The sequence below is a fragment of the Gobio gobio genome (assembly GCF_949357685.1).
Source record: "Gobio gobio genome assembly, chromosome: 1".
Taxonomy (NCBI): Eukaryota; Metazoa; Chordata; class Actinopteri; order Cypriniformes; family Gobionidae; genus Gobio; species Gobio gobio.
In genome coordinates, this window is record NC_137097.1 from 45,874,761 (window position 1) to 45,900,812 (window position 26,052).

Genomic DNA, 26,052 nt, shown 5'->3' on the forward strand with positions numbered 1-26,052 from the left:
TTGGGGGCAAAGGTCAGGCTTCTTGGAATGAAGAGCTGTTAATAAAGGCATCACTTTAATAATCTGATTAGTCTGATGTTTATGAAGAAGTTGATAATGCTTTGAGCTTTCAAAATGAGTACTTTCAGCTCCATTTAACACAATTCACCATGCTTAAATCCATTCTACAGTATTCTGCAGATTGCCCTAAAAATGAGTGCCGATTCAGTATGGAGGGGGGAATGCAGATTCAATATGGATTTGGTCCTCTTACTTCTCAAGAGCAAAATCTGACTTAATTACAATAATTTCGTTTTAGTCTAGGATGCTGGTCCTGCATCACTGCAAAATATTTAACACCGTTAGATTCACATTTACATTTAGTAATTTATCCTAGTTTCATTAGTAAGATTTAATCCTTCATGCTTTCAGCTCTCTTTATACGTCACATTTCTATGTTAACATCTTATGGGTTTAATTATAAAAATTTCAGGCATTTACCAATATGCGGTTTAGATTAATCAGTAATGACTACAAGGAACAGATCTCCTCTTTCATTATCTCTAGACCATACAGTCTTATGGTCAAGGTACTGTTTATTGTCTCCTGTAGGATAAATTTGAGAACTGCTGCAACATCAATCCACCAAAACAATAGATATAGAATCCATTGTTTAATTAAACATGGAATTACATCAAATTAATTGTGTTTAATTGTTTGTTTAGCCCCAACTGGACCTGAGAAGCCACGAGAGGATCCACTGGCCCGTACAGGCTATCCGTTTGGTGGTATGGCCAAAGACATAAAACGCCGCTACAAGCATTACCTTAGTGACTTTACCGACGCACTGGACCCTCAGGTGCTGTCTGCTGTCATCTTCATCTACTTCGCTGCCCTTTCTCCTGCCGTTACCTTTGGAGGACTTATTGGTGAGTACATTCACTGCAAGCCCTGACTCATCACACCACCATCTCATTTAGCCGCTGGTCCTGGTCCACGTTTCATCTTATCCTGGCCAAGAATGGCCCAGATAGATAGGATAAAATCATTAAAGGGATACTCCACCCAAAAAACAAATAAAAAGAAATCCATACCATTTTCTCACCGTCATGCCGTCCTAGATGACAGTAGTGAAGTATTTTTGCGTATATTTAAGTATTTTTTAAGTATATGTACTTTATCAGTGTTTTTCTTTTGAAAACTTTTACTTCACTACATTCCAAAGCATAATGTCATACTTTTACTACACTACATTTCATAAATAAAAGTGTTGTTTTTTTAATACTGAATTACATAAAAAATGTAGTACTTTCTTACTTGTACTCAAGTAAAACTTTGAATTATTCTTACCTGAGTAAAAGTAAGAAAGTACTACATTTTTTATTTTTATTAAGTCTTAAATTATATTCAATATGAAATGTAGTGCAGTAAAAAGTTCAATATTATGCTTTGGAAAGTGTAGGGAACCCTTGAAAGTTAATGCTTCAATAAAACCAATCAAAGCGAACGTGACGGTAATCCACATAACCATGGTTGTTGAATCAATGTCTTCTGAAGCAAAATGATAGCTGTGTAAGAAAATACTAATATTTTAAATTTTTGTAAACCATTGCCTTCGGACTGCTGTCACATGCGGGTTCATACGTCAGCACGTTTAGAAGCTTATGTAAGAAGTGGAGCGGAAGCACAGAGGACCTTCTCGTTCACAACATACTTATGTCATGCTTCACAATGTGCTCACATTTACATCAAGCATGAACTGGCGAATGGCAATTGGCCAGAAGCGATGGTTTATAGTTCAAAATGTTTCAAATATTTTGCTTCAGAAGAAGTTGATTCATCAACTCATGTGTACTACCATTGTGTTCACTTTGTGTTGTTTTTGAAGAGTCGACTTTAGAAGTTCCGTACACTTGCCGTAAATAGACCCACAGAGATGGATTATTTTTCTAAAAATCTTAATTTGTGCTTCTGAAGAAAGAAACCATATACATCTGGGACTGTATGAGGGGTGACTAAATGATGAGAGAATTTTAATTGTTGGGTGGACTATCCGTTTAACTAACATCTCTCCATTTCTCTGTTTTAGCGGATAAGACGGAGCATATGATGGGGGTCTCTGAGATGATGGTCTCTACCTGCGTGCAGGGTATCATCTTTTGTCTGTTTGCGGCTCAACCAGTTCTTGTCATTGGGTTTACCGGCCCATTGATGGTGTTTGAGGAGGCGTTCTTTCAGGTGATGCTTTTATCAATAGTGAGAATTGGTATTTAAGAAGGTAAAATATCACCACCTGCATGACTTTTCTCATCCATCTAAACACTTTCATCTTTCCCCTTCAGTTCTGCAAGTCTAATGGCTTTGAGTACATTGTGGGCCGTGTCTGGGTGGGCATGTGGTTGATCATCATTGTGGTGGTGATTGTGGCAGTGGAAGGGAGCTTCCTTGTTCGTTTCATCTCACGCTTCACCCAAGAGATCTTCTCCATCTTGATCTCTCTCATTTTCATCTACGAGACCTTTGCCAAGCTTATCAGGGTATGTACAGGGTATCAATTGCACACATACTTCATTCGATCAATTTACATCATATCATTTGTCCTCAAATCAACTTCTTTTCTCTCTACGCTTTGTTCTCTTGCTCCACAGATTTTCAAAGCGCACCCTTTAGTTTTGAACTATGAGCACTTGAATGATACCTTGGAGGATCCCTTCCACCCTGTCAAAAAGATTATCAACACCACAGAGCATCCTGATGGCAATATTACCGTACAACATGCGATAATGGAGAGAGCATACCCCAACACCGCCCTGCTGTCCATGTGCCTTATGTTCGGATGTTTCTTCATTGCATTGTATCTCCGTGGGTTTAAAACTAGCGTCTACCTTCCTGGCCCCGTAAGTATGACCAGATTATCTTTTTTAATTTAAACTCAGATACTGCTTAGCCAAAAACATGTTCAAAGTTTCAAACAATAATGATATATTAAATAGGAATAGTGTATTCTAGATGTCATTTTAGCAGATGGATTTTTAGCAGATTACAGAGTGTACAATCCAACCAAATATAAAGCCTTTGAATGTTGATTTAATACTCCACATTTGATTTAATTTTAATGTACCTGTGGTAGAAGTTTTGCTGAGGATGTACTGAATATTACTGAAACTAATATTTGAGTTCATGTTACTAATAAAACACTGTACACCACCAGATCCGAAGAATGATTGGAGATTTTGGTGTCCCCATCGCCATCTTCTTCATGATCGCTGTGGATATCAGCATTAGCGATGCCTACACACAGGTTAACCAAACACTTTCCGTTACATTGTTCAGAGACGTGTTTTGTTATTACAGTTTTTACATTTTCTGGACTGTAAGAGCAATTGTCACAACTCTTTATGAGAACATCACAACATGTCTGAAAAATGATGTTACTCACCTACAACATTTAATAATAATAGCCTAATAATAGTGTCCAAAGCCATGAAAATGAAAAGTGCCATCATGTGAGCCATACTGCTCAAAATTTTCTTTCACCATGGCAGTAACCCTTAAAACGTTTGTTATAATATACAAATTCAATGTATGTTCTCTCTTTTTTTGACACTGATACAGTCTGCTGTTGTGTAACTTACTGAGCTTTTTAGATCTCGATTTACTCTAAAGGTTTACTGTCAATGCTGTATTACAGATAAAATTGTATCTCCTGATGATATCTCCTCACAGCATGTAACACTACATGCATTTAGCTGCTGTGAACTGTTGTTATGAACAAAATGGTATAGTGATTGTGCTAAGCAAGCTTCATATAGTGTATGCTTCCAAACTTGATTGGTCTATTCCTATTGTGATTCCTATTTCATTACTATGGCAAGTCATTTGAAAATTTAGCAGACATCACAAACATTCCATGTCAAACATATATTTATGGATTTTGATAAGTTAATGGATCGTTTTGCATGTGATGGCGCTCAGAATGAAATAATGTTGTAAAGCATGTGACAAGTTCACTGAGAATCAACTCAGTTTTGATCAGCAAGCCATGCGCTTTAGTTATGTGCAAATTGTAGACAATTGTTCTTACTCTTTTGAACACATTTGCCAAAACAATACAATTTGCTTAAAATCATTTTTAAAAATTAAAATTTGGTGTGAACAAGAAACTAATTTGTGAATTGAGCCAAAGCGATTATGGAAAACTGTAAACTGTTTCATCCATGTTTTATTTACTTCCTGCTTTAGAAACTGGTGGTGCCAAAGGGGATAACCGTGTCCAACCCGTCTGCTAGAGGCTGGATCATCAACCCATTTGGTGAGAAGAAGCCATTCCCTGTCTGGATGATGTTCGCATGTGTTGTTCCTGGCTTGTTGGTCTTCATCCTTATTTTCCTTGAGTCCCAGATCACCACGTGAGTGCCTCATTCATAATGATATCCAGAATAGAGCACATTTCAATTCAGCAGCATTAATTAGTGATGAGTAGATACATAAAGTAAACAGCAAGAAGATGTTACAAAATAAAGATTAATGCAAGGATTTTGGTCATTCACATTTTGGTGTTGCTACACTGCCTTAACCTCTCCTTACCACCCAGACTGATTGTGAGTAAGCCTGAGAGAAAAATGGCCAAAGGCTCTGGTTTCCATCTGGACCTCCTGCTTTTGGTGTTCTTGGGAGGAATTGCCTCTATCTTTGGGGCCCCCTGGCTTAGTGCTGCTACAGTTAGATCTGTCACCCACGCCAACTCCCTGACTGTCATGACCAAAGGCACCAGACCGCAGATTGAACGTGTGATAGAACAAAGAGTTAGTGGTATTTTGGTGGCCGTGATGGTTGGTGAGTTCCAAGCCCTTAATCTGATATAATGACACGGAATTGATGTTTAAACAAAAGCAATTTGCTTTTATTGCCATATTAAAAAATACAACATTTTAAAATGTTATTGAACAATACACATGATTATAATTCCTCACCCACAGGAATCTCGATTTTCATGGAGCCCCTCCTGAAGATGATACCTATGACGGCTCTGTTCGGGATCTTCCTCTACATGGGTATCACTTCCCTGAGTGGCATCCAACTTTGGGACCGTATGCTTCTGCTTATTATGCCGAAAAAGCATCATCCACCTTCTCCATATGTCACCCGTGTAAGATTTATTTATGGACACATATACGTTATATGGACAAAACTACACTATTGTAAAATCACTACTGTGTACACTACTGTTTGGGGGCAGCCCACTTTTATTTAGAAAGAAATGAATGCTTTAATCCGCAAGGATGTATTAATTTGATCAAAAGTGACAGTAAAGAATAAATCACATCACAAGAATAAATTATGTTTTAAAATATAAAAAAAGTTATTTTTAAATTGTAATAATTTTCCAAATTTTCAACAACATTAAAAAACACTTACCAAACTTTTGAACGGTAGTCTATGTGCGTGGACAGTCACCCAAACATCAATCCCAATAATCAGAAGAGGGTGACCACATACTTTTGGCCATGTAGTCAATCTGTCTATCTATTAATCCAACCATCTATCTAAGTACAGATCTCGCTCTTTCTCTCTCTGTTTCTCTACAGGTGCCGACTATGCGTATGCACCTGTACACTTTGATCCAAGTGATATGTTTGGGGATTCTGTGGGCTGTAAAATCTAGTGCATTTTCACTTGCCCTGCCCTTTGTCCTGATCCTCACGATCCCTCTGAGAATGTTCATGACCGGCCACGTCTTCACTGTCATGGAAATGAAATGTGTAAGTATATCTTTTATAGCCATGAGACACAAGAAATGCACATGACGGCTCTTTTCACCAACCACATCTTAACAGAAAACAAAGCCACTTTTTTGTATACTAGCTAAGCTTTATGAACTCTTCATGTTGTACGTATAATGTACTGATATTTATAATTATTACATTCTTAATTGTATTAGTAATATATTAAGATTTATCACAAGAATGTTGCACTCTAAAAAATGTCTTGGCTCAACAAAAAAAATTGCATCAATATTTTTGAGTTATGACAACTTTAAGTGAATTTACGTTCAACTAACAAGCTACATTGAGTTGGAGGAAATTAATAATTTGTAGCATAAACACAAATGTTAAGGTTAACTACTCCAAAAAACAAGTTGCTACAACAACCAGAGTTGTAACCCTGGATCCAGTTAATCTAATCTATTTCAGTTCAAACTGCTTTCATAACACATGCTAACATGACTTATTTAACATGTATATTTAATGAAAAAGTAAGATATTACTTGTCACTGGCATTAGCGCAGTCATTGCTTATAGAGTCAATGCAGTGTTTACCTTCATATACTCTTCAGCACAGTGGTAACCATAAAAACCCCAACATAAACTCTTTTAAATGTCAAACATAACAGCATTAAACACTAACAGGTCTTTCCCTTCACTAAAAACAAATAAATTAACACTTAATTTCAAAATGTATTCTCCTTAACCAGTCCCATCCAAAGTTATTGAGACAATTTCATTAATACAATTTAAAAAAAATAAAAAATAATTTTTTGTTTAAATTACACACTATAAAGTTGGTGTAATGATCAACATTATTATGTCAACAGAACTCTACAAAATAATGTTTGCAACTTAAAAATGTTTAACTGGCAACTATAGTAGCATGTTAAAAAATTACTTTTTAGAGTGGACCATGCTTTCATTAATCACAGTAATTACATTTTTTGTCTACTGTCTATTTATGACTGCATATGTCATCCTTTTTCAGCTGGATGCAGATGATGCAAACGTGAAATTTGATGATGAGGATGACTAAATAACCCCAAAACATCCTTGAACGTCTTTCTTGATTCTTGAATCCAAGCCACTATGAATTTATCTTACATTACATGAGAATCTTTTGCTTATATTTTTATCTGTTGTACATTCAAATTTTAGCTTCACATATCAGTATGTCTTTTATTAAAGTTTAGTTAATATGTGTTCATATACATTCCATAGTTGTTTATCACAATCTTTTCTTCAACTTACTTTTTCATAAAACATTTATGTTTTACTTTTAATTACTTTGGTGTGTTTGTGTGCCTGATAAGACTTGTTTGTTCTGTTTTGTTTTTCATTTGGGATTTATATATCCTGGTGTTTATTTATTTAATGTATTCAGGGTTGCATGCAAAAAATCTTATGTTAGTGTGAAGCATGTCAACCACACACCACCTTGAATGTAAATCCCATCCTGCTTTAACAGGTGATACCTATGCAAAATGTGCCTTTGTATTTCTTATGAGAATTTCAATGTTTCAGGGACTTCATACCTGTAAATATAGTAGGCTTACAATTACAGAATGTTAGCTATATAGGTTACTATTGCAAAGATTTGATACCTTTTGAGTATAAATGAATAGTTGATTTTATGTATGCTTTGTCTGTTATGGTGTGTGACTTTGTTTAATGATTAAAATTCTTTAAAATATCCACAATAATTCTTAAGCAAGCATTACACTCCTGTCCAACATTAGTCAGGGGCACTGACTTGGCCCGGCTTCACAGGAGGTCTGTGCAGGTCTGGCCCACCCTGGCAGGCAACCACCCTCCACCCACCAATGTCAGGCCATTCTCCTCAAGTCCTCTGATCTAGTAGCCAACCACGGGTACTTCAGGAGGATCTTGGAAGAATTTAATTTTTGCAGAACAACACATATTTTTACTTTAACATTACATTTAGTCATTTAGCAGACGCCTTTATCCAAAGCGACTTACAAATGAGAGCAATAGAAGCAACTAGAACAGTCAAGGGCAACAGTATGCAAGTGCTGTAACAAGTCTCAGTTAATCTAACACAGAACTGAATTTTTTTTTTAAACCCTTACGCTGTGTTGAAAATCCTGTTCCCGGTCAAAAATGACTGGCCTTTTAAAAACCGTTATGCTATATTATCACATTATATAAGATGCAATCTTTTTGTCAGCTTGTTTTCTTTCAGTTAGACAGGTTTATTTTTTTTAACTGGCCATAGGCCTCATTGATCTCTTATGAACCTTAGTTTTTGAGTGGAGAAAAAAAAAAATCACAGTGTGCTTTAATGTTTAAGTTTTTTTTTTAATGCTTTTATTTTGTACAAAATGGCACTGTCACACTTGTGGTGTTCCTAGTCACCAGCTACCAAAAATAAATTGCTTATAAATCTCTCGTTATGCTATATTATTACCAAATATTGGATTTCATATTTTTTATCAACTTGTTTTCTTTCAATTAGTACAGGTTTTGTATTTATTTTTTAATCTGATTGATCGTAGTCCTCACTGATATAGGATAAAGTTGTAAAGTCTGTAAACAAAAAAAGAAGCCTGTAATACTCAAAATAGTTTGTTTGTGTATGCATGGTAGCGTGAGTGTGAATGCATATCTGCGCATGCACAAGTCCAATGCCTTTATCTTTGCAAGTCATTTTTGTCCAGGAACACTGTGTAACAAGGTGAAAAATGATCCAAAAATGTTGGGGAAGTCAGTAAGTTTAAGTTCAATGCGATAACTAACATTTTCGGGGAAAAGAAAATCCTCTCCAGGTCAAAATGACCTGAACACAACATAAGGGTTTACATGTAGTGTTGTCAGTAGGTTAAAATAAATAACCCCATGATTTATTTTAATAATTGTCATATTGTCAGTGAACAGTATACAACCACATGGGGTTGGTAAGATTTGTGAAAGAAGTCTCACAGGTTGCAACATTATATATATATATATTTATTTATCAGAAATACAGTAAAAAAAAAAAAGTTCCTGTTTTATAATCTATTTATAAATGTCTTAACTGTGACTTTTGATCACTTTAATGCATCCTTGCTAAATAAAAGTAATGATTTTTTTTAACAATTTATTTTTAGAACACCCTAATGTGGAATGAATCACATTACCTGTGTATGGTATTGTATACTTCTAATGTTTTGACTGCTTTTAAAACATCCCATCAGGATTTTATGTTTAAATAAATTTCTTATTAGGTCTTTCTCTGTGAAAGTTGCTGTTAGAACTGTGGAAACTTGTTCAGGTCAGGTGTTGAAAGATGATGCCACTTCAACAGATACTGCTACAGTATAGTCTGTTTACAGGTGAGTAATCTTAATAATACACACAGTATTGATAATGCTAAATGATTTCCATAATGCGAGTTTAACCGACACATTTCTTGTTTGGTGTCAGCGCAGGTGTAGTAGCACAGCAAGCCTAAATCTCGGGAAGCACTGGCCTATATATTCTCCCGGAGGCAGGAGTGCTCCACACTGGACTGTGGCATTCCAGTGAAATGCGCACGTCACCGCTCTGATGTTTAACGAACCAGTGCGCTCATTGGAAAATCATGTTTTCTCCAAATCAGAACGTCTTGATTGGACATTGCAGGTGACGCCCACAAACAGACAAGGTGGGGTTTAATTATTTAACGTGACAAAAAGATGTAGCTGTCAGAATGAAAATACTTTAAAGATGTTAAAAGTAGCCTACACAACAGTTCACTCTTTACATAATGCATGCACTTTGGGAGTTTATGTGACTAGACGCAAGAATACTTTTTTCTTTCTTTTTTTAAAATCACACTTGAACATATTAAATCAAATTCATTTATTGTATTAAAACTTTTACATGATCATCACGAGTAAACAAATGTGTTCAAAACAAGCCCGAGACGCTACACGCGCGTGCCGGTTTGATGGCGCCTCGGTAACAGCTCCCCTAGCTCGTGACAGCGGCTCCGAGTTTATAATCCAAATGGAAGCGAAACCCGGGCGAGCCATCCGTGATGAGAGCGGCGAGCAGTGGAGAGATTGAAAATGCGGATGTCGCTTTGGAAAGAGAAATGAGCGGATCGAGAGAGCTGCGCGCTGACTGGAAGGAGAGCGAGAGAGATGGAGGCGGGGGGAAGTCTCTCTCAGCTCTGCGGGGACTGGAGCGCCCGTGCCCTGGACCGGCGGCGCAGTGCTGGCTAACATTCAACCCTCCCCTTGTTCCACCACCAGTTCCACACACAAGCAGCGACAGGTAAGATCTATCCAGCGCCTCATCCTACCGACCGTTTGGTAAACAAACCTTGAGGAAAAAAATTATTGGATGAAACAAAAAAACAACAAAAAAATTAAACATTTTGACTTTAGATCGTTTGTGGATTTTGTTTTTGTTAAGCCGCCTCGTTTAAATTCGCTTTGACTTGGTGCAAGGCACGGTACATTCCGAGGTCGCCTTACCCGAATTTCCCGTCCTGTGACTCGGGGAAAATATCATCCGTTTATATACCACAACCTTTCGCGGTGTTTCTGAATATAACTCCAAAAGTCACAAACCTATTTTTTAAGCGCGATAAGGGCACCTCTATCGTGTTTTGAGCCCTCGCGGTCGTCTTCATTTCCGAGTCAGGACTCCATGAGGCTCGTGGAGGGAAGAACCAGCCGCCTCTGGTTCGCCATCACGGAGCTTGGTTACCTCACCGTGTGGACTTGTTTTCGCTTTTGTGAAGGCAAGGTTCTCCATCACATTTGACATTTTATCGGTTATTGGTGTTTGAGGAACAAGCCGGGTGAGTTCAGAACCATTCACGGTCGTTTTTCCTCTCGGTGGAGGTGAATTAGGCTTGCAGCGCGTGCATGGAGGGTAGTATGGCGGCTCTAGAACAGTCGTCACGCCAGGGAAGCGTCCTCTCTTCTCGGCTGTTACGTTTTTCCATTGTGATTATGAACAAAATCACGCGTTTAAACACAGGATTTATTGGCTTCTCACTGAATTGATCTCGCTTGTCAGAACTGTGCTTCAGTAGCCGCGAACTGAGTAAAATTAACCGTATATTCCTTCCATTTCTATTTTTCTAGCCTTTTGAAGAGCCTGCTGCCATACGGCCGCACACATCGTGCTTTCACCCCGCATTCCTCGTCACTCGAACGTCGGGGTAAAAAACAGAATTATTTACGGTAAGATGACCGTTTGGACACCGGTTACAGTTATTTTATATAACAACATTGTGATAAGGAATGATTTTAGCAGCATTTTTTGTTTGTTTTTGTTATTTTTGACGACCGTTGGTTCAGCTCTCACCAGGGCTGGAGGGGGATTCAATGCTAGTTATAGCCGGCTAGCTCCGGTGTAGGTCAAGTTATAGGTCGGTTTAACATTGTAACATTTTATTTGGTTAAATCTAGATATTTGTAAGCTAGTTTGTAACATTTTCAGCAGTTCCAAACGGACACGATCAAAACTGTTTTTGAGTTTATAACGAAGTTGGATAAAGCAGAAATTTAGGAATTAAACTGCACAAATTATATATTTTAGCCACTTTTCCATATCAAAACCTCATTACATTTAAACATTAATTTTACATAGACCCTTATAAATACTTAAACACTTTAACTTTGACGTATTGTGCCTTGAAACTAGAGACGCTTTTGTTCAAAAAAGCGATTCAAATCCACAAAATAGTTCGTTTTTTTCCCTTTTCTGAGCATTTCAATGGTAGTAAATCTCGGTTCTATTCAGGCAGGGTTTGATTATCCACTGTTTCAGAACATTTCAGGGTGGTAAAAATGCCCTTCATCCAGGGTCTGTTTTAGAGCTGGACTCAGCTGGCTCACGCGCCGCCATTACACATTCAGCGCAGCGGCGACGCCTCGCCCTGGAAAACGGTTCGTGCCATTTTGTGACTAATTCAGTCGGCTCACATATTGGCTCAACGACATCAGATTATGACTAGCCCTCCACATTCAACCATTTTAATACAGTCGCTGTGAATAAAATGGGGGCGCCCCAGAATGCGTCCGTGGCGGAAGCGGAGACTCGCGCCCTGTTGGTTTGGAGGCAGACTCTGGTGCTGCATGCTGTTGCAGTCACTCATGATGATCCCTGGCTGTGTTTCCCCCTCTCGACGGAGACCGAAAGCAGATCCCGATCCGTGGTCAGCTGGTCCGTCTACAGGCAGCTGCCTGCCTATCGCCCAAAACGCTCCTTCCTCCTCCTGTAGTACCTCCCAGTATCCACTCGTCCGCCGAAAATATACTCCAATTTCGAGCTACTACACGAAACGCTCGTCTCGAAAAGCGCGCAGACTGCAGGAGAAGCCGTTTCAAGTCTTAGTTCAGTGGACAAAATGGAAGATTAGACGGATTGGCTGCTCTTGCTGGTGTCGACTGCAGAGTTATTTGAGATTTGAAACCGTCACAAGCTATGGGCTCTGTCTCACGATGAAGCGTAAACGCTTAGGGGCGGTGTAATGAACATCAACCATTATGTGTCGGGCTGCCGGGGCTGGATTTTAATTTCATTCTTCAGACTACAATTCCTTTTTCTTTTCTTAAAAACAAACAAACAGAGATTTGCTTTTAAATAACTTAGAAGCTACTCTTGAATCTTAAGTCAGAAAAAAATGAAGGATGTATTCCTTTTGTCATTGAATAATTTTATGCAAAATTATTACAAAATTGAAAACGATATAGTGTTAAAGCCCTGTAAGTATGAGTTTCAACCTTTTTACCTCAACATTTGTAATCCTTAACATAATTATTACCATTTTTTTCCTTCTCTAGAGTGATTAATCCTGACAATGAATGGAGAAATGGACTCCTCTGCTAAAGAGATCGGTAAGAAACATAACATCAGTTAGATCAATGGTTCTTAACTATTTATGAATATTGTTATACATTTCTATTTACTACCATGAAAGATAATAAATGTAACTTAACAGGACAATTGTAAAAAAGATTTTTGGTTTCTAATTGTCTCCTAAATTATTGATGGTTCAAACAGTAGAGCATGGCACTAGTAACGCCAAGATAATGAGTTTGATTCCCAGGGATCTGATAAAATGTACACCTTGAATGCAACGCAAGTCACTTTGAATAAAAGCATCTGCCTAATGCTTGAACATATATGCTCTCTGAAATAATTTTCTTTCAAAACAAAGAGCTCTAGGCTTCAACCATGTTTATTCCCACTGCAGGCGAACTGGTATTTGAAATGTGTGTGAATTAATATTGTGTGTACTGTAACTCAGAGATAATTTTGTTTTATTGTTACAGTTTGGTTGCAGGATGACCTGTTGAAACTGTTGGATGCTATGAAGGTGAACCTGCCAGATAAGGATCTGTCCAAGTACAAGACGTCCGAGTCCCATTTGGACTGGGAGAAAGTGGCTTTCAATTCATACTCTGGGGAGATGTGCAAACAGAAATGGCTGGAAGTTTCACGTGAGGTACGCTAGTCAGTGACCAATGGGTTTCACTTGTATGTTGTAATGTTTGTATATGATAGAATATAAGGTACATGCAGTTGTCACATTAAGATTCCCGTTCCTCACACAGATACGCAAATTCCGCACCCTCTCTGAGCTGATTGTGGATGCGCAGGACTACGTCAAAAATCCATACAAGGGAAAGAAGCTGAAGGTAGAAAATATTATGGTTTAGTCCTGAAAGCTTGGATTAAGAATTACAGAGTTTGTCCAGTGTGTCATTTGGAGCAGCAGCAAATGCTAACTTTTTGTGTGTGTCTTCTGCAGAAACACCCAGACTTCCCCAAAAAGCCTTTGACACCGTATTTCCGTTTCTTTATGGAGAAGCGGGCCAAGTATGCTAAACTGCATCCAGAGATGAGCAACCTAGATCTCACAAAGATCCTTTCCAAAAAATACAAGGAGCTCCCAGAGCGTAAAAAAGTGAGTGGCATGAAAATGGAAAAGAAAAGGCATTGGGTCTCATTCACTGATAATTGCAGACATTACCCGTATTTATACGCACATTTGAACTTCTCACGAAAACGTTCCGCCTAATTCACAACATGTATGTACGCACATGAATTTGACTTTAGTTCACCCAAAAATAAACATTCTGTCATTAATTCATCACCCTCATGTCGTTCCAAATCCGTAAAACTTTTGTTCATCTTCGGAACACAAATTAAGATATTTTTATGTAATCCGAGAGCTTTGATCCCTCCAAAGACAGCAGTGTAATTAACACTTTCAAGGTCCAGAAAGTTAAAGACATTGTTAAACTAGTCCATGTGACTCCAGTGGTTCAACCTTAAAGAGCACCTATCATGGCATTTAAAATGTTCCAAATATTGTTTTAGAAGTCCCCAACAACAGTTTTGCATGCATGCAATGACAAAAAAGACTTTAGTTTTCTTATAATATGCATTTATTTTTACCTGTTTTGACAGCGATTCTCAAATGATTCCTTTAGTGATTCACTTTTCAAAACCCTGCCTTTACGTGACGCTAATCTGCGGTGATTGGTCCGATGACCCAGTCAGTTGTGATTGGTATAGTCTGTGCAGATATTTTCGGAAACGGAACGCCCATCAAAGTCTTATAGTGACAGTAATTTGATAATATGTGTCAGGAGTTATGAATAAGAAAACCGTGTCGCTACCGTTTGATTGTAATATGAGCCTCAGCTGATCTCATTCATAAAAAAACTCCTCTATTCTCCTCACGAAGACTCGCGACAAATCAACATCCCTCAGGGCTTTTAGTTCAAAAGTGTGCAGATGAGGAGAAATATTGATAGATTCTCATATGTCTGTGTCAAATTTCTAAACAGAGGAGTATTTTTTTATTCAATACTTCCTCAAAATGCGCAGATGTCTCTTATGTGTTGTTTTCAATTCACACTGGCAGCCGGAGGGCGCTCTGTGCACATGTAGTCCATATATGGTACAGACAGACGAAGAAGATACCATGTGCCATAATAGAAGTCCATAATAAAAGCTTCCTGAGATCGCAAAACATGCAAATAGAGACATTTGACGACTAATAAACACTCAATCGCGACGATGTATGGTTTGTCTTCAAGCCACTTAGTCTTCAAATGCTCATCCTTGGGCAGATGAAAAAAGTTTGCTTTTGAGTCGCACTTCAGAACACTGTGTCTCGTCGCCATGATGTTTTCTAGTTTTCACTGGCGTCAGAGAATGTCTAATATGGCGAGAAGTTTCACTCTCACTGAACTTCCGGCTTCTGAACTGGTTGCAGTTCCTCTCTGATTCCATATGAGGGCGCTCACAGGACGAGTGCAGAATGAATGGAGGTCTATGGCGCTATACCAATAAAAATCCACTTTTCTCAGGATATAATTTTTTATCTAGTAATTTGAATGTTGTATTCGAAAGGAAATGCAAATAAATTACACATTGCTGGGTGTTAGATTTTTTAGAGTCACTTATTTGCTTTAAAAAGTCTTTTAAAGTGTCAATGACGTCATACACATGTACGACCAGAGATACTGCTTAACGGCAATCCTTCAGTCGCTCTGGTGCTTTCGCGCTCTGCACTTTCTTTTCTCTCGAGGCATCGACAACACAGCTGACACAGGTAAATACACGTGCTAGAAGAGTTTTTGTTTTGTTTGTTTCTGGTCCCGCTTCAGATGACACGATGCCATCAAGCGGGATCTCTGGTCGTAATCAGTCCTTCACTGACCAATCAGCGTTCATTAGCAGAATGCTAGCGTGTTATGGACAACAACAACTCAACCTGTAAGAAATCAAAAGGACATAAGTACTCGTTCATTCAACTTTCGACCTAAAACCCATGTTGAACTTGCAAAATCTACAATCATTTCTGAGATTTCTCAACGGCAATCGGGTGAAAGAGACAAATTTAGCCGTCAAGCCCCATTGACTTCCATTCATTTTGCACTCATGGCGATCGCCCCCAGTGGAACTCTGGTGGTACTACAACCAAAATTCTGTACAACAGGGCTTAATAGGGAGTGGGCAGGCTCTCCGTAGACGGGCTCTGCTGGCGTCTTGGAGCGCAATAAGTGGGCGTATCGTATTCAAATAACTTGACAAGTTGACGTCATCTAGTCAGAGAAAAAAGCGTTAGTAGGCTGTGTTTTTGCCGCAATGCCGAAGAAACGCTGTTATTTTCATCCGGATTGCAGGTCTGGGGTACTTGCTCTGTTCAGCCTTCATAGGGACGGGGGTGCGTTGCAGAGCGTTTAACATACAGCATGTTATATGCACGTGTGTTTGAGTCAGCGGGGAATCAGGCGCGCGCAGGGCTCCCTGCATCCACCGTCTTCGCGATTTCAATACCAGATTTGTACAACGTCAGCTGCGTGAAAAAAACACTGCCGGTGCGTGGATGCATGACGCGCGCGCTGCACATTTCACGGAGGACAACACAATCTTCCACAAACTTCGCGAGTTCAATACAGGATATGCACAACGGCTTGTCCTGAAAGCCGGATTTACAAACAGAAGCTGTTTACGGGCCACAACCTGTAAGTCTGATTTATTTTTCATCGATGTGTTTTCCTGTAATAGGTTGTAGCAAGGAAGTAAACAGATGACAGCGCTGTTCTGCAAACCAGTCTGTTAAATGCTCATTCATACTTAACGATACCCTATGATTAGAGCTTTTATGTATTGTTTATCTACAGGCATGCTAAACATGCTTCTGTGTGTGATTTGGCTAACTTACTAGTTAAAGCCAGTGCTTAGTGTTTGTTTTGGGTTAGTTCTTGCGACAGATATTTGGCTAATCGTTCTAAAAATACAAAAGTTAAAGTGCCATTCAGTAGCGATCATTATAGATCCGCAGTCTTTACTCTTGAGGACTGAACAGGTTCTGCTCGATCATCTTCACTCAAATGTTCTGGGTCTGATTCGAGTTCATATGGTTTTATTGACGCCGTTGTTTCTAATACTGAACAGCCTCCGGTAAAGGTAAGGGGCGTGACGTTTCCGACGTGCACTGCGGTTAGCGAATCACAACACACTGGGCCAGCTAACCAATCAGAGCCCACTGCGTATTTTTGAGGGACTGGCTTCATACAACCCGGAAAGCATCAGACCGTTTTACAAGGAGGGACAGAGCAGTGTAGAATAAAGGTCAAATATATGAAGAATAAGGCAATTTTTTTTAAAACGAAGCATGAACACATGTTACAGTGCACCCCACAAACACAATCAAGCCTTCAAAAGAATGTTTTACCACCCCTTTAAGGCTGAACCACTGTAGTCACATGGACTATTTTACCAATGTCTTTCCTACCTTTCTGGACCTTGAAAGTGTTAATTACATAACATTGCTGTCTATGGAGGGGTCAGAGAGCTCTCGGATTTCATAAAAAATATCTTCATTTGTTTTCCGAAGATGAAAGGTCTTGCGGGTTTGGAACGACATGAGGGTGAGGAATTAATGACAGAATTTAAGTTTTTGGGTGAACTTTAACCTCATTCTAATCTTGATTAATTCGGAGTAATCTAAATGTGCGACTGTGTGCTCGAGGTAAGTCATTTGCATAAAACACGCCCAAATCATGTCTGCAATTTCTCATGTCTGCAATTTCTCACTCTCAGCAAACATGATGCGCCTGAGAGTTTGCACAGCAAGATCCTAGAGTAATGCCAAGAGCGCCATCCTTAAAACATGTTCAAACGCAATAAATACCTTTTATACAGACATCACAGAACTCTGATTAGCCAGCTGCACATACGTACATACATGTAAACTGCAGCTCGAGCTATACCTTTTCTTTCTTTCTATATATATATATATATATATGATTTAATATATTTAATATCTGTATCTATAAAGTTTCATCTTAACATGTTTATTAGGCCACCAAGTTTTTTTTGTGGTGTTTTTTCAGTCATTCCTACATTTTTCTGTAAATTTAGAATACATTTTAGAACAAATGTTATTGATAAATCAGGATTTGTTCAATAACTACTATAAAAGGGAAAATGATAAGGATTTTTAAAATAGATATTAGGGGATATTTTAATGCTCATTACAGGTTAAGGATGAATCTGGTGTTCAGTGGATTTCAAATCTGTTGCTGCTCTTTTGTCCCTTTGAAAAGAAGAAAATATTTTCTGTTTGGTCTGGATCAACTATTGTTTTGAGTAGTACCTTTCTAGATCAGTCAACAAAGCATGCGTTGTTTTGTCTGACCTGTTTGTTTGAACCTTTCATTAACAGGAGAAATACGTGAAAGACTTTCTCAGAGAAAAGGAGTCTTTCATGCTCAGCATGATGAAGTTCAGGTAAGTGACTTACTGACATTTTACCATCTCAATTACATTTCTAAATCATTGCTTTTCTCTAAGAAAGTGTTTATGTGTGATTTATTAGGCAGGATCATCCCGACCTTCTAGAGAACGTAAACAAGAAGTCCAATGTTCCAGAGAAGCCCAAGACACCCCAGCAACTGTGGTACAGCCATGAGAAGAAGGCGTTTCTCAAAGGTCACCCAGATGTAAGCTCTCCACACACTCACACTGGAATTTGCTGCTGACTTCTTCATATACATGAATGCCGTAAACACTTGTTTCTATCTCTCCAGGCAACCACCAAAGACATCAAGGATAATCTTGGAAAGCAGTGGCCACAGCTGGCAGACAAGAAGAGGATGAAGTGGATCCAAAAGTCTCTTGAGCAGCACAAACTGTATGAGGTAAAGATGCTTGCATTTTTTTATATACCCTAGTTGCCAGCAAGAAGCGAGCTTCTCTGTAATGTTTGCTCTTTCCCGTCTTTGTTTAGGAGACGATGCGTGAGTTTATCCAGCAGCACCCAGAGCTGAACATCACGGAGGTGGACATTGTCAAATCCACTCTAACCAAAGCAGAGAGACAGCTCAAGGACAAGTTTGATGGCCGGCCTGACAAACCACCTTCGTAAGTTTACCTGACACTAGTCACAAACTATGTCATGTTTGTTTTCTCCCTTTCTTTCTTGTCCTTATTATTTTAGTATAATTTATCTATTATGATTTGAAATTTATAGTGATTTGTTATGTGCTTTTGTCATTTTATTTCTGTTTTAGTACTTGACTCATTTCAGTTACAGAAAGTGTTTTATTTAATGACAACACAACTGTTTCTTGTGTGAGTTTCAGTACAGTAGGTTTGAAGATAACTTTTGTCTCATTCTGTTTTTTTCCCTCTCTCAGTAATGGTTACTCAATGTTCTGTGCTGAGCTGATGTCCAATATGAAAGACGTTCCCAGTACGGAGCGTATGGTCATGTGTAGCCAGCGCTGGAAAGTCCTCAAACAGAGCGAGAAAGATGCTTACCAAAAGCGCTGTGAACAGGTCTGTAACTTAGTGCTTTTATTCGGCCCACTTCCATCTGTTGATCAACCATCTAAACAAGCCAACATGGATGCATATGGAAGGTTTTCAGTCTCTGAAAAAATATTTTATTTTTTCTCTACCCAGAAAAAGAAAGAATATGAAGTTGAGATGAATCGCTACTTATTAGTAAGTATATGTTTATGATAACGGACCCTCAGCTCTGTTCGTGTATTGTTTGCACCAATTTTCTACTTGGTTTGCATTTTAAACTTGCTGTCTGTGTTTCCCAGAGTATCTCAGAGGAGGAACAGCAGAGAATACTGTCAGAACAGAAGATGGGCAGCTTTAAAAGGGTTGGTGGCAGCAGCCCCGCTTCCAAAAAGAAGAGCGCCGCAAAGGTCAGTTCACCTGTCAATCATCTTTGGGTTATTGAGGGATTGGTACTTGAATGGGCTTACTGTAACTAGAACTTCACATCCTTAATGGTCGTCTTTTCTTTTTGTTAATCCTAACAGTCTGCAGAGAAGCCCAAGCCCCCTGTGTCTGCAATGTTCATTTTCTCAGAGGAGAAGCGCCCAAAACTTCACCAGGAAAGACCTGATCTTTCTGACATGGAGCTCACCAGGCTACTAGCCCGCATGTGGAACGAGCTTTCTGACAAGAAGAAGGTAATCAAGACACATTAATGATCCATAGATGGTAATAATATCCTTCTATCACTGTATTGGCCAACACATTTTTTTTTTCAACTTGAATGTTTAATCATTCTTAATAGGAGAAGTATAAAACTTTGGAGATGACACTGAAGGCAGACTCTGAAAAGCAGAGCAAAGAGGACAAAGGGAAACTACCAGAAACGCCCAAAACAGCTCAGGAAATCTGGCAACAGAGCGTCATTGGAGACTATCTCGCCCGATTCAAGGTATGGAGTCATACATGCAATAAGTTAAAGGGGTCATGATGTGGATTTTTAAAATGATTTTAGAATGTTTCCTGAGGTGCACTTGTATTGTTAGTATGATTTTTACATCATAAAATGTCATAATTTAGAAATAAAAAGCCATTTTCTATCCTGATTTCAGCCCTCTGGCTTAAACACTCTGTTTGAAGCAGATCGTGTGAATGCAGTGATCTCGTCATTGCAACGCGATTTCTCTCACAAAATGCTTTCACCACAACTAATGGCAAACACGATATCAATATAAATACCGAAAGAGCTTCGCTGTGCAGTGTAACAGTGTCATTCATTACAACGGCGGTTTTGGCAAGTGTCCAGATAAACTTGCGCTGCGTGATTGACAGCTTCAGCCATTATAAAGGGAGCGTTCTTTGATTGCTTTCTGTAGTTTAATCACAATTTTTTTCATGCTACTAAGAGAAACAATGTGAAGTTGATAGTTTAGTCACTGGCTTGGTTTACGGATGCATAAACAGTTTTTGAGATAAAGAAAATCTGCCTGAACTTGAATAATTATACTTCAGAAATCACTGATTTCAGATCAGGCATTAGAATGAACACTGTTAATTACATGCTCGTGGTGGTGCTGTCGAATCCATATGTAAAGGTCTGTTTGTAAAGCCTGACATCGAGATCCTTCGGCAGCTTATACAAAGATGATGTTTTTCCACAGCCAGTAACAGCATCGCAATCTTGTATACAACTGCTTTAGATCCACTCGCTTCTCATCGATTAAACACCAGTGGGCAGGGACAACGATGCGATGATGTAAAAGCAGGCCTTGTTGTCTTGCTCCAGAGTCAGGCGTATGCAAATGATTGTGCCCCTGTCACATGCCACCTCGGATCCAAACCAAGTGTTTTTACAACTCGATTATATAAATGCTTTTTTTTTTTATTGATGGCGAGGGCGTTTTAAGTTATGGAACTTTCAGGATATATTAATGATACAAAGACCTTGTATATGTCAAAAGATCAAGAGAAATCTAAATTTCCATGTCATAACCCCTTTGACTGGAAGAATTACCTACACTACCATTCACTACTGTTTTTTTTTTTCTTACAGAAGTCTAGTATTCTCTCCAAGGCTGCATTTTATTTGATCAAAAATACAATAAAAATAGTAATATTTTGAAATATTACAATTTCAAATACAGTTTTCAATCTATATAGTATATTGTTTAAAACTGTTTTAATATATTTTAAAATGTCATTTTCAACATCATTACTCCAGTCTTCAGTGTCACATGATCTTTCAGAAATCAGTCTAATATGCTGATTTGCTGCTCAAGTAACATTTTGTATTGTTATAAATAAATACCAGTTTTTAAATGCAAACAAAAAATATACCATTGTGCAGCTTAATTTTTTGTTGAAACCCTGATGCATTTCTTTATTCCATGATTTTATGATTAATAGAAAGTTCAAAAGAACAGAATCTATTTAAAATATAAATCTTTTGTAATATTATAAATGTCTTTGTCACTTTTGATCAATTTAATGTGGACTTGATGGGAAAATGCTTAAATCTTAATGACTGAGTTTTTCTTGAACATACAACATGAAGCAGTCCTGCCTGCTAATGGCTGTGCAAATATATTTACCATAGAAAATTCTCTACCTAATTCTCTATTTGCAATAATTTCTCCACTGATCTCTCTATCTTCTTTAGAATGATCGAGGGAAAGCTCAGAAAGCCATGGAGGCCACCTGGAACACCATGGAGAAGAAAGAGAAGATCATGTGGATCAAGAAGGCTGCAGAAGACCAGAAGAGATATGAAGTGAGTCCAGACAAAATCCGAACCATCATTTCAAACAACATTTTGCGATAGCCAAACTACCATCAGTAGACTGTGTGATCACGTGTCTACTGCCTACATGATTTTCTTGTGTGGAAGATATCATACCCTTTTTTTAATTCTTCTGTTTTATGCAGAGAGAGCTGAGTGAGATGCGATCACCTGCCCCAGTCTTCATCCCTGGGAAGAAAATGAAATTTGATGGGGAACCTAAGAAACCACCCTCGTAAGTTCATTCTGTGTATCTCAGTGTTAGTGTGTTTGAGGCAGCTTGCTTGTCTTACCTTCCCACTCATTCTAATCGTGATCTCTTCACCTTCTACAGGAACGGTTATCAGAAGTTCTCTCAAGAGATGCTGTCCAATGGTGAGCTGAACCATCTGCCCATGAAAGAGCGCATGGGTGAAATCGGAGGCCGCTGGCAGCGACTTGCTCAGAAAGATAAGGACCGTTACAAAAGGATGGCGGAGGAGAAACAGAGGCAGTACAAAGGGCTTCTGGAGCAGTGGCTTGCGGTACCCCTATATATTTTTTATTATTATTCAACACTAGAGCAAATTAAATAGCTTGATAAGAAGATCTAATATATTTACCCATTGATTGTTATATAATTTTTAAAACCAACAATTTGAATGTTGAATTCAAGGATAATGAAATGATTTCCCCCCCCTCACAGAGTATATCATCACAAGAGAGAGCTGTGTATAAAGAATATAACTCTCTGGTGAGTCATAAATATGCATCAATTCAGGATATCAGTCTGTCTTTCTCAAAATGTTGAACATGTGTGAAAAACGTTCTGCTTGCATTTCTGCCCCTTTAATTTGTTTTATTCTTGCGCTTTTCTTCTTCAGAAACGGAGGAGCACAGCAAAACCTGGTGGCACGCCTGCTAAAGTGAAACCCAAGGCTAAAGCATCAGTGAGTTTGATCATACAGTCTTTTATCACTCTGTTGGGCTCTATGTACATTTTAAACAGTATGTACTAATTGTTCTGTATCATTGGTGACCTCGCCCAAAGGAGGATGAAGAGGAGGAGGAGGATGATGACGACGACGATGATGATGAGAAGGAGTCTGACGACGGATCATCCTCTGATGACGACAGTGATGATGATGATGATGACGACGACGAAGAGGATGTAAGATTGCTGCTGGTCACATTTTTTTCCATTCACGCCATGTATTTTAAAACCGTCTTGCTGATGTAGGATCAGCCTTTTTTAGTAGGAATATTGAAATGAGATTTTGATTAGCGATTAGGGGTGGGCAATATGACCAAAATCTTGTTTCAGTATATGATTAATTTTGTTTCGCAATAACGATATATAGCACACTATATGTATGTATATGTGTTTTATTTAATTAAAAAAATAACAACAGACAAGCTTATTACAAATAATAGAACAAAGAAACAAGTTAAATTAAAGTTTTTTTTATTTTATTTTGCTATTTTCTCATTCATTCATGCATGTTTCTTTGTCGCTCTAAAGTGACTATGTGTATATATTTACATACTGCATTATCCATGATATAGCAAAAACTCTAACTTTGAAAACATGATAATGCCACAATATATAATGTCATGCCGCCACGCCTTATTAGCAATACAGATACATTTGGTAATCACAAAACAAATCTTTTAGCCGCTATGCTCCAAAATTGGAATTGTCTGCCAAATGAAGTGAAAGGCAGGTTTTAAAGTTGTTTATCAGTATAAACAAAATTGTGGGCAAGTCAGTTTTTAATATTTTTATTTTACCTTCTGATTTTCTTATAGTTGTTTTATAAAAAAAAAAAAAACATATATATATATATTTATTGACATTGTGTGAAATTCCCATTATTTGTTTTTATGCTTGTGAAGCACTGAGTTGCATTCCATGTATGAAAAGTGCTATACAAATAAATGTATTATTATTATGAGATATGTGAATGAAAAATAATGTTTCCAAATTCACTTTCAGAATGAGGACATAGAGGATGAAGAGGTGGAGGATAAGGAGAATAAATCCGAGAGCAGCAGCAGTGCTTCCAGCTCTGATTCATCGGGTTCGGACTCGGACTGATCCAGAGCCGAGTCAGGCTGAGCCTGCAGACTGCCAGAAACGCTGTGAACTGAGCCATGAGCCGGGGGTCTGAGCCTGCTCTGCACTGCGCTCTTCCCACCACAGGATGGGGCTCACCCCGCTGTCACACATCTGCACCACCTCACAGTCTTTTCCTCCTGTTCTGTTCCGTTCTCCCCTACACTTTTGGTTTTATTCGTTCCTCCCTTGATGATTTTGCTTGGCAGGTTTTAAGGCATTTTAGGCAACTCACACGATGTATAGTTTAAATTCCTCCGGACACCGCTGATCACAGAAAAAGGGTTGAGTGCTCTGATATTGGCTTGTAGTCGTCATGAGGTGTTATTAGAATGCCCCGTGTTTATACTTTAAAGGTAGAAAGACAAAGGTAGAAAGAGAGCACCAGGTGCCATTTTCTTTTCTGTAAATGAGCCAAAGAATCTCTTAGTTTCGCAGATTATTTCGGGAGGTTCAGGGGACCAAATAATTGCACTCTGAAGAATGTCTGCTTTCTTTTCCTCTGTCTGTACCTCTCCTGTTCTTTCTAGTGGGGTTGTTCCACTTTTCCAGCTCCCTCCATTTTTGCTTTGGTGTTTGTTTTCGCTTCTTCATTTCAAAACAAATGTGGTGTTTTCAGGAACAATGAAGCCATTTTGAATGTCGCCGCATGGACCCCCAGCTGGTCTCGCACTCGGTGCTTGTTCACGAGGCGTTGGTGCGCTGCCCTTACCTGCACCTGATGTGGGGTTAAAGGTGAAAATGGACTATTTATTTTTGTCCTGTTGTAGGAATGCTGCCCATAGCAGTTTTGTGATATGGATGTGATGAAGCCACAGCAAACGGGTTTGAGTTCGCTGTTCATTCAGATAATAAAAACGACTGATGTTACATAATGAGGACTAGTTTATCAGTTAATTGTTCTGCAGCACAAGCAAAGTTGTTTTAGAAAATTGCTTTTGTTTTTTTGCAGATTGGGCACCAACATGTTTTTTGCCATTTGTTAATAATGGTTATGTTGTTTGAAGCTTTTTTTTTTGTTTGTTCTTCTTTCCAACCACTGTTTTATTTGGTGCTCCAAAGAATGTTTTCTTTTTAAAACGTGATCGTTATGTTTTAAATATGATGGATGTGAGTTACCCCACAATTCAGTGCACTTATGATGGAAGCCCAGTGTTCTTTCAGTATTTCTCTTTCTTCATTTCACCCATCAGCCCATAATATTAACCACTTCACAGGTCTTTCACGCACCAGCTCAAGGAATGTAATGGAGATGTTTTATTTAAGAGAGGGGTATCGTTATTTGTTGTGTTTATGTATATATGAACAGTTTTGAGGGTGAGGGTATATTCTCTCATTCCAATGCCCTGGCCTAAAATGGCAACTAAATTAATTTGTAACCCACAACACAGCTTTCTGCGCTGAGCTACGACCTTTTACTCAGTATTTTTTACGCAACCCTCAAATTGATAGGGGCACTGTAAATGAATTTTTCCTATCAAAATGTTGAACCCTGAGGATTTGCATAAAAAGACGAGCGGATAATTTTGATTTGGGATTGCTGTGAAAAAAGTTTTCTGTACCAGACTTGTAACCTATTCTAGTGCCCAAAATGATCAAGGCCTTTTTTTTCCTGCATAAAGTTCTTGGCTCGGTTTGAGAAACTTGATTTGAATGATGGGCCGGGATAAGAAACCCAGTGGACCTTTCAAGATTTGTTGATATTTTATAGGATTTTGAGACTTGCAAGTAGACTTGGGTTGGGTTCAGTGCTGTTGTAAGGTATTTGTACATATAGCTTTCTTTTTCTTCTTTTTTTTTTCTTTGTAATGAGTGGACATTATTACATTTGTATTTTCAGTTGGCTAAGCAATATAGTGCTGTAGCCAAAATGAGTTTGTCAATTGGGGACATGTTTTTAATTTAAGTTTTAGTTTGTTTTTTTTACCCCTCCCCATGTTTATTTGTAGAAATGGCAAAAAAAAAAAAGAGAAAAAGCTTAAATTTGTACTACAGATTTAAACATTTGGACGTTTTCTATAGCAAGAGATGTTATATCCCTGCAATTTACAATTTGAGCAAATAAACCTTCTCTTAAACAGTTCTTCTGTTTCTCGGTTTTTTCATGTTATATTATATTTATTATAGTGTATATGTCTGTGTGTGTACTACACCATAGACCGTAAAAATACTCT

General features: G+C 38.3%; 2 protein-coding genes across 6 annotated transcripts in view; both read left to right on the forward strand.

Annotated features, from left to right (window-relative positions):
• The window catches only part of slc4a1a (solute carrier family 4 member 1a (Diego blood group)), an 18,158-nt gene extending 10,001 nt beyond the window's left edge, over positions 1-8,157 (forward strand). For both annotated transcript variants that reach the window (XM_079831397.1, XM_079831398.1), the window contains exons 11-21: positions 1-12; positions 705-908; positions 2,069-2,217; positions 2,322-2,516; positions 2,628-2,876; positions 3,191-3,280; positions 4,222-4,388; positions 4,574-4,815; positions 4,959-5,128; positions 5,568-5,741; positions 6,736-8,157. The exon at positions 1-12 is cut by the window's left edge and continues 190 nt beyond it. In XM_079831397.1, coding sequence (XP_079687523.1) covers positions 1-12; positions 705-908; positions 2,069-2,217; positions 2,322-2,516; positions 2,628-2,876; positions 3,191-3,280; positions 4,222-4,388; positions 4,574-4,815; positions 4,959-5,128; positions 5,568-5,741; positions 6,736-6,783 — 1,700 coding nt within the window. In that variant the 3' untranslated portion in view covers positions 6,784-8,157. The remainder of the gene's footprint in view (positions 13-704; positions 909-2,068; positions 2,218-2,321; positions 2,517-2,627; positions 2,877-3,190; positions 3,281-4,221; positions 4,389-4,573; positions 4,816-4,958; positions 5,129-5,567; positions 5,742-6,735) is intronic.
• Positions 8,158-9,432: 1,275 nt separating this feature from the next.
• On the forward strand, positions 9,433-25,961 carry ubtf (upstream binding transcription factor). 4 transcript variants are annotated; one of them, XM_079834328.1, is made up of 22 exons: positions 9,433-10,004; positions 10,826-10,924; positions 12,530-12,583; positions 13,022-13,194; positions 13,304-13,387; positions 13,501-13,656; positions 17,938-18,002; positions 18,091-18,214; positions 18,302-18,412; positions 18,502-18,635; positions 18,911-19,052; positions 19,179-19,220; positions 19,325-19,432; positions 19,550-19,702; positions 19,810-19,956; positions 21,664-21,774; positions 21,930-22,018; positions 22,118-22,307; positions 22,469-22,516; positions 22,647-22,712; positions 22,814-22,933; positions 23,759-25,961. In XM_079834328.1, the coding sequence occupies exons 3-22, from the start codon at positions 12,547-12,549 to the stop codon at positions 23,858-23,860; spliced, it is 2,202 nt and encodes a 733-aa protein (XP_079690454.1). In that variant the 5' UTR covers positions 9,433-10,004; positions 10,826-10,924; positions 12,530-12,546; the 3' UTR covers positions 23,861-25,961. The 4 variants fall into 4 exon arrangements, with proteins under 4 accessions (XP_079690454.1, XP_079690455.1, XP_079690457.1 ...); XM_079834331.1 differs by lacking the exon at positions 9,433-10,004 and adding an exon at positions 10,277-10,536; XM_079834329.1 differs by lacking the exon at positions 10,826-10,924 and having other exon boundaries at positions 9,444-10,004.
• The last annotated feature ends 91 nt before the right edge of the window (positions 25,962-26,052 follow it).